This window comes from Nerophis ophidion, linkage group LG03 (genome assembly GCF_033978795.1).
Source record: "Nerophis ophidion isolate RoL-2023_Sa linkage group LG03, RoL_Noph_v1.0, whole genome shotgun sequence".
Classification (NCBI taxonomy): domain Eukaryota; kingdom Metazoa; phylum Chordata; class Actinopteri; order Syngnathiformes; family Syngnathidae; genus Nerophis; species Nerophis ophidion.
This window is the reverse complement of record NC_084613.1, coordinates 88739077-88748525: the sequence shown is the minus strand read 5'-3', so window position 1 is coordinate 88748525 and position 9449 is coordinate 88739077. Positions and strand designations below refer to the sequence as shown.

The window sequence follows — 9449 nt, the reverse complement described above, 5'->3', positions numbered from 1 at the left end:
TGTGAAATAAAAAGACGAATTTAAGAAACAAAATCCAAATTATGAGATAAAAAAAAAATTATGAGATTAAAAGTCGAAAGTATAAAAAGTCATAATTATGAGATAAAAAGTTGTAATTATGTAATGAAAAGTCATAATTGTGAGATAAAAAGACAAAATTATGGGATAAAAACTCGTAATTATGAGATAGAAATTCATCAATGTTAGATAAAAAAACGGAATTATGAAAAAGAATCCAAATTATGACATTAAAATATCATTGGGATAAAAAGTCGAAAGTATGAGATAAAAAGTCATAATTATGAGATACAAAGTTGTAATTATGGCACAAAAACTCGTGATTGAGATAAAAAGTCACCATTGAGAGATAAAGAGACGAAATTATGAAATAAAATCCAAATTATGAGATAAAAAATCATTATGAGATTAAAAAACAAAAGTAAAAAATACAAAGTCATAATTATGAGATAAAAAGTTGTAATTATGGGATTAAAAAGTCATAATTGTGAGATAGAAAGACAAAGTTATATGATAAAAAAAGTAATAATTGTGAGATAGAAAGACAAAGTTATATGATAAAAAAGTAATAATTGTGAGATAAAAAGATGAAATTATGTAATAATGTCCCAATTTTGAGATAAAAAAAGATGATGATGAGATTAAGACAAAAGTATGACATAAGAAGATCTCATAATTGTGACTTCCTGTGTCATACTTTTGTCTTTTAATCTCACCATCATCATCTTTTATCTCAAATTTGTAATTATGGGATAAAAAGTTATAATTATGAGATAATTACTCGTAATAATGGGTTAGAAATTCATCATTGTGAGGTAAAAAAACAAAATTATTAAAAAAAAAATCCAAATTATGAGATTAAAATATCATTGGGATAAAGATTGGAAAGTATGATATAAAAGTCATATTTATAACATCAAAAACTCTCCAAGTTTGTATCATATTTAGCTTCCACTGCAGAAAGAAAGCCAACTTTTATATCGCTCTTTTCGTCTCCCCCTTGTAATATCTCATCGGGCTCTGGAAATTGTCTAGAAAGTTCTCGGAGGGCAAGATTGTCACAAGTCTTTGCCGGCTGAGTCTCAGGAGGCCACCTCTGAGATGTGCTGGATGTTGGACAAGGTGAGCTGGGCCTCCCTGGCCGGGTAGAACCTTCTGGAGCGGACCCACAGCCTGCCGAGCACCCCCGTCACCACCAGCAGGACCACCAGCAGACCCCCCAGGACTAAAGTCTCCAGCGCAGGGACCCGGCCTGCGTCTGCACCAGGGAGAAAAGTGCCGTGAGAGATGATGACCTCTGTCACCGGCGTGTAAGCAGCTACACCACAGCTGAGCACGCAGGCCGGACATATAAACATCTTTGAACAATGTAAATCATTCTAGTATCCAGTAACATACGTGTCCGCATCACTACCTCATGAACTTTTATGAGTATTTGACCACCAAGTGGCTCAAAAAAACCCCAAGAAACTTCAACCTAAAGACAGTCCATTTCAGACAATGAACAATAAGTAGGTGGTACCATTATTGGAGTACCCGGAGGGAACCCACGCATTCACGGGGAGAACATGCAAACTCCACACAGAAAGATCCCGAGCCTGGATTTGAACCCAAGACTGCAGGACCTTGGTATTGTGAGGCAGACGCACTAACCCCTCTGCCATTGTGAAGCCCATGTATATATATATATATATATATATATATATATATATATATATATATATATATATATATATATATATATATATATATATATATATATATATATATTACAGCAATTTATGATTATATATATATATATATTACAGCAATTTATGATTATATATATATATATATAATCATAAATTGCTGCAATATATATATATATATATATATATTTATATATATATATTTATATATATATATATATATGTATATAATCATAAATTGCTGTAAAAAAAGTTTGTAAATATTTTATTCATTCATTTGTATTTATTGTAAATTGCATTTTTAATAGTAATATATATTTTTCATTTATTTCTTCATAGAAAAAATATATTTATTTCTTAGTATATCTTGAATTGAGTTAAATTTTTTTCACTATTTGTTTAGATATAAATTGCTGTTTTAATTGTTTTTATTCATTTCTAAATATTATGAATTGCACGTTTAATATTAATATATATATACATTATATATATATTAATATATATTGAGGGTTTCCCCCCCAAAGTTATAGATGACTGCTTTAAAAGACCAACTTGTATTAGGCTTTTTGCTGTATTTAATTTTTATTTATTTTGATATCATTTTTTTAGTGTATATTTTATTTATGTATCCTTTATTTGTTTTTTAAATAAATTGTGCTTTTATCATTTATATATTTTTCATATATCTACTGATAAACATTTATTTATTTATCCATTTATTCATATATCAAGTATAAACTGCTGTTTAATCGTGTGTACATGCATGCATATATATATATATATATATATATATATATATATATATATATATAAACTGTACATGTAAATATATTTGTTTTATAAAACATACTTTCATTTTGTATGTATAATTCTACATTCATTTTATATTTGTATTTTTTACAGATTTTATAATTTATATATTTCCTCTGTATTTATTCATAAAAATTGTATTCATTAGTATAAATTAGTATACATATACTGTATGTGTATATTTGTGTGTGTGTATATATATACACACACACAAATATACATACATATATACACACACACACATATACATACATATATCTACACACACACATATACATACATATATATATACACATATGTATGTGTGTGTGGGAAAAATCACAAGACTACTTCATCTACCACGGTATCGAGCACTATTCTATGGATAATCCAATCAAGATATATATATGTGTGTGTGTATATATATACACACACACAAATATACATACATATATACACACACACACACACACACATATACATACATATATATACACACACACATATATATATATACACATATGTATGTGTGTGTGGGAAAAATCACAAGACTACTTCATCTACCAAGGTATCGAGCACTATTCTATGGATAATCCAATCAAGATATATACATGTGTGTGTGTATATATATATATATATATATATATATATATATATATATAAGTATATTTCCCAAAAGATGTAGTAGAAGACCAACTTGAAAGGGGCGTGTCAGTGTGTCCAGGGTGCCGCCTGATTGGCCCGTAAGACACGGTGTGAGAGACAGGGATGTCCCGCCTGGTCCTCATGAAGACATCTTCAGCTGTGCAGTTCTGCAAGATGTAATCAACATGTGGGGAGGAAACATGTTGAAGGCTTTATTTGGAGCTGGCGGCTCGCGTGTCTTGAGGTCGGCTGGTGTCTAAAAAAAGGACGTGGGGGGGGGGGGGGGGGGGTGCACTCACAGGTTGGCAGGGGCTGGCGCCGTTGTGGCAGATCTGGACGTTGCAGTGCAGAAAGACGTCAGTGTAGGAGCTGCCCACAAACTTGAACATTTGGATCCTGAAGGTGGCCTCTGGACCTTGGCCGTTGTTCAGCACGCTCAGGGTCTGCTGGTCAGTCAGCAGCGGGCAGCTGGGGGGGGGGCACACAACACTCACACATTCTTTTTATCAAACGTTTCCCTTTCCCTGCCGTACGTGCCGCAAATGCTGCTTCTTGTCAAGGACGAGCGCAGCTGCTGGTCATGTGACCTGGTCTGAGAGTTACTCCCACCAGGTCACCTGACCTGGTCTGAGAGTAACTCTCAGACCAGGTCATGTGACCTGGTCTGAGAGTTACTCCCACCAGGTCATGTGACCTGGTCTGAGAGTTACTCCCACCAGGTCACCTGACCTGGTCTGAGAGTTACTCCCACCAGGTCACGTGACCTGGTCTGAGAGTTACTCCCACCAGGTCACGTGACCTGGTCTGAGAGTTACTCCCACCAGGTCACCTGACCTGGTCTGAGAGTTACTCCCACCAGGTCATGTGACCTGGTCTGAGAGTTACTCCCACCAGGTCACGTGACCTGGTCTGAGAATTACTCCCACCAGGTCACCTGACCTGGTCTGAGAGTTACTGTTTGTCGGGCCCTCACTCTCCTGTTACACACCTGTCTCTGATGAAGGTGTACTGAATGTTGCTGTAGGGGTCACTGGTGGGCGTGGCCCAGCATCTCTCCATGCGCAGCGTCAGGTGAGCTGGAATCTTTGGGTGAGGACAAAATAGTGTGAAGTGAAGTGAATTATATTTATATAGCGCTTTTTCTCTAGTGACTCAAAGCGCTTTACATAGTGAAAGCCAATATCTAAGTTCCATTTAAAGCAGTGTGGGTGGCACTGGGAGCAGGTGGGTAAAGTGTCTTGCCCAAGGACACAACGGCTGTGACTAGGATGGCTGAAGCGGGGATCAAACCTGGAACCCTCAAGTTGCTGGCACGGCCACTCTACCAACCGAGCTATACCGTAATAGTGATTATGTTTTGTATAGTTGCCCAAATATTAGAAGCTTTGCTTCAATTCATATATATATATATATATATATATATATATATATATATATATATATGTAGGTGAGGGAAAAATCACAAGACTACTTCGTCTCTACAGAACTGTTTCATGAGGGGTTCCCTCAATCATATATATATATATATATGATATATATATATATATATATATATATATATATATATATATATATATGTATGTATATAAATATAAAAAGCAGGAAAAAAGCCAAAGCTGCTTCTTTTTATAACTAAAACAAAAATTGTTTAAAACTATATATATATATATATATATATATATATATATATATATATATATATATATATATATATATATATATATATATATATATATATATATATATATATATATATATATATATGTGTGTGTGTGTGGGGGGGGGGGGGGATCAGCGTGGCAAAGTTGGGAGAGTGTCTGTGCCAGCAAACTGAGAGTTCCTGGCTCAATCCCCACCTTCTACCATCCTAGTCACGGCCGTCGTGTCCTTGAGCAAGACACTTCACCCTTGCTCCTGATGGGTTAGTGCTGGTTAGCGCCTTGCATGGCAGCTCCCTCCATCAGTGTGTGAATGTGTGTGTGAATGTGGAAGTAGTGTCAAAGCGCTTTGAGTACCTTAAACAATATATAATATATAATATATAATATATATATATATACTGTATATATATATATATATATTGTGTGTATTTCTTATAAACAATTTTAGTTTTACTTAAAAAAAAAGAAGCAGCTTTTGCTTTTTTCCTGTTTCATTCTTTTCAGACACAAAAGGTTTCATTTTACCTTTCTTTTAATAAAACTATTGTTCATTGTTTTTTTTAGCAAATGACAATTGTATTATTCTTTGTATTGTGAAAATGTTTATATTATGTATTTTTTTTACTTTCATTTGTACTTTTTGTTTAATTAATGAACTTATTTTTATTTCTTCTTTATTGTCATTTTCTCCAAAAATCCTTTTCATTGTCCTTTTGTACAAATAAATCTCAATAAAAAAACTGGCCTTACTTCGCCCGTTTTTCAGTTTGTGTTGTCCCGAGTGAAATAAAGACCTGGATAAACAGACGATGCAGGTGTCTTCAGTCCAGTTGACAACTTTGTGTTCAACATGTTCATCTTCCACCCAGAAAGAATTATGGGAAATGAAGTCCACCAAACATGTTGTTCCAGCAATGAAACTTAGACTTTAAATACGTTTGTGGACTAATTTGTGGAAGCAGCTTGTAAAACTTCTCTTCCAAACTCCTGCCAGAGAATTCATGTTTGCTTGCAGAAAAACGTTGAAATCAGCAAAAATGAGCGCCTGCATTTGAATAAAAGTCGCCGGGCGCATGGTTGGCACATCCCCACATCCATCCATCAATTCCGGACTACAAGCCGCTCCTTTTTTCCTACGCTTTGAACTCAGCGACTTGTAAAATGCTGTGGCTAATTTATGGATTTTTTCTTTGCTGGCGGACATAATACCAGTTTTTTTTAAAGAAACACAAGCACAGACACTGAGAAGGTGTGTTATTGTTTGGGACTTGGCGCCACCTTTGGGAAGACTTTGTCATTACAGGTGACCTTAGAAATAGAAATAGAAAGCCCATAAAAGTAATGCTAACTTACATTGAATACATCTTTAACATGATGCTGATAAGTCTCTTTTTTTGTTGAGTCCTAAAAAGTGTTAATACTGTAAGTATTGCACCTATCCCACACCAACTGTTTTCATTTGTAAATTTGGAAGCGCCATGTAATATTGCTAATGCTAACCCCCTGAGCCAAAAAGTTTTCCCCACCCCTGTGCTACGGCGTGTTGCCCTTAAGTCTTTCCTTTGTCAAGTCCTAAAAAGTCATAATACTGTAAGTATTGCACCTATCGCACACCTGCTGCTTTCATTTGCAAATTTGGAAGCGCCATGTAAAATTGCTAATGCTAACCAGTAGCATGTCAATGGCGTATCCAATGTAAGTTAGCGTCAATTCTTTCTATCAGGCCAGTAAAATTGTCTGCGAACACGCCCGAAGCCAAATTGTGTGTCTTCACCATGAACACTTTGACAAAGATGTCGTCGTGGAGGGTAAGCCAGGGCACCGTGATCCATTGGTCCTGGAAGGCCTCGTCTTTGAACAGCAGCATGGACACGGAGAAGTTGCCGTCCTCCGTGTTGAGAGTGATGGTCCTGTGGCCACAAGGCGGTCAACAAAAACACAGAAAAGTCAACAACACCCGTGTCGCCCGCCCGCTCACCGCACGTCCACCTGGATCATGTTGGGCTGCTGGACCATGTAGTGGACGGGGTAGCGGCACACAAAGGTGATGTTGATGTAGTTCCTGGTGATCATCTCCGTCTGGTTGTTGTGGATTGTGTTGATGAACATCATGTGTGTGTCGTCCGAGCTCTGAGGAAACACACAACACACACAACACACTCACCCTTTCACTTGTGCTAATGTTAATATGTTAGCAGGTGCATGCTAGCCTGTTAGCATTTTTTTTCCAGGTAAAGACTTCAGAGTCATATATTTTGGTACTTGACGCAAGTTAACTTTTAGCATGCTAATGTTAGCATGTAAGCTTGCTTTTTAGCATTTTTTTACCCCCAAGTAAACACCTCAGAGTCATATATTTTGGTACTTGACACAAGCTAACTGTTAGCATGCCAATGTTATCATGCAAGCTAGCTTTTTAGCATTTTTTTTACCCCCAAGTAAACACCTCAGAGTCATATATTTTGGTACTTGACACAAGCTAACTGTTAGCATGCCAATGTTAGCATGTGAGCTAGCTTTTTCAGCACCCCCCCCCCAGTTAAACACCTCAGGGTCATATATTTTTGTACTTGACAAAACTAACTATTAGCATGCTGATGTTAGCATGTAAGCATGCATTTTTTTCCCAGGTGAACACCTCAGAGTCATATGTTTTAGTACTTGACGCAAGCTAGCTGTTAGCATACCAATGTTAGCATGTAAGCATGCATGCCAGGTTTTTAGCACCCCCCCCCCCCCCCCCCCCTCCTCCAGAGTAAACACCTCAGAGTCATATATTTTGGTACTTGACGCATGCTGGATGTTAGCATGCATGCTAGCTTTTATCGAACGTATACATCTCAAGAGTCATATTTTTGGTACTTGACGCAGAAATAGTCTTTGCTGTAAAGTTGAATGTGCCAGTCTCGCCTTTTGTTGAGTCCTACAAAGTGTTTATATTGTAAGTATTGTACTCCTAACACACCATCTGTTCGATTGTAACGCGCATCTTGGTTTTAGTATTCATCAACAAATTTGGAGGTGCTGAAATCATGTAAAATCGAGAATGCTAATCAGTATCATGCAAATTAGCGTCGAGCTAACGCATTTTTAAAAAGCGGATCTTAACTTTACGTTCAATCATGCATACTTGCTTTGTTGCCTTGGACAATGTAAACATTACCTCGAAGTAAGCACGGTCGAGTCTTTTCTGAGCGCCGCCTGAGTGCTTGTTTCCCTGCCAAGTGTTTGCGGCCGGGCAACAAAGGTGTCAAAATATTGCAGCGGTTTGAATCGACACCTGGTAGCGGGGGCAGGATTCCACCGGTGCCTGTGAAAGTACGGAATTTGGACCCCTTTCCCATGTAGCATTACAAACGTTAGCAACATTAGCGTAGCTATGTTAGCTACATGCTAACATTATGCTTTACTATCATGCTAACATATGCTAACACGTAAAAAAAAAAAAAAAGATCAAACTTTGAGCTGCCACGTCTGCAACTGACTGACGGATGTTTGACAGAGCTTTATTTTAAGATGTGTAGCAAAGCCTGTTTAAAAAAAAAATGAATACATTTTTTTTAAGTAACTCTTATTTAACAACCTGCTGCAAAGTACGACAAGGAGGAAGAGGGCGGGACTGGTGGACATCTTGATACACTTCCCAGGGACCATTTAGGGACTTCAGGGTCTCAGGAAAAGCTAGAAGAACAAACCCTGTTTCCATATGAGTTGGGAAATGGTGTTAGATGTAAATATAAACAGAATACAATGATTTGCAAATCATTTTCAACCCATATTCAGTTGAATATGCTACAAAGACAACATATTTCATGTTCAAACTCATAAACTTTTTTCATTTTTTTTTGCAAATAATCATTAACTTAAGAATTTGACCTTCGATCCCTCACACGGCAATGTATCAATAACTGACATCAATCTCTAAAAGATATCACCACATGGGCTCAGGAACACTTCATAAAACCACTGTCACTAAATACAGTTGGTCGCTACATCTGTAAGTGCAAGTTAAAGCTCTACTATGCAGAGTGAAAGCCATTTATCAACAACATCCAGAAACGGAGCCGGCTTCTCTGGGCCCGAGATCATCTAAGATGGACTGATGCAAAGTGGAAAAGTGTTCTGTGGTTTGACGAGTCCACATTTCAAATTGTTTTTGGAAATATTCGACATTGTGTCATCTGGACCAAAGGGGAAGCGAACCATCCAGACTGTTATCGACGCAAAGTGTAAAAGCCAGCATGTGTGATGGTATGGGGGTGTATTAGTGCCCAAGGCATGGGTAACTTACACATCTGTGAAGGCACCATTAATGCTGAAAGGTACATACAGGTTTTGGAGCAACATATGTTGTCATCCAAGCAACGTTATCATGGACGCCCCTGCTTATTTCAGCAAGACAATGCCAAGCCACGTGTTACAACAGCGTGGCCTCGTAGTAAAAGAGTGCGGGTACTTTCCTGGCCCGCCTGCAGTCCAGACCTGTCTCCCATGGAAAATGTGTGGCACATTATGAAGCGTAAAATAGGACAGCGGAGACCCCGGACTGTTGAAGGACTGAAGCTCTACATAAAACAAGAATGGGAAAGAATTCCACTTTCAAAGCTTCAACAATTAGTTTCCTCAGTTCCCAAACGTTTATTGAGTG

General features: G+C 37.3%; 1 protein-coding gene across 1 annotated transcript in view; it reads right to left on the bottom strand.

The window, feature by feature from the left end:
- Nucleotides 1-716: 716 nt before the first annotated feature.
- The window catches only part of si:dkeyp-110a12.4 (pancreatic secretory granule membrane major glycoprotein GP2), a 9473-nt gene continuing 740 nt past the window's right edge, over nt 717-9449 (bottom strand). The window contains exons 2-7 of the mRNA XM_061896346.1: nt 6780-6931; nt 6576-6711; nt 4129-4223; nt 3440-3608; nt 3193-3307; nt 717-1276 (exon numbers count right to left, since the gene is read on the bottom strand). Of these exons, the coding sequence (XP_061752330.1) occupies nt 1101-1276; nt 3193-3307; nt 3440-3608; nt 4129-4223; nt 6576-6711; nt 6780-6931 (843 nt within the window). The 3' untranslated portion in view covers nt 717-1100. The remainder of the gene's footprint in view (nt 1277-3192; nt 3308-3439; nt 3609-4128; nt 4224-6575; nt 6712-6779; nt 6932-9449) is intronic.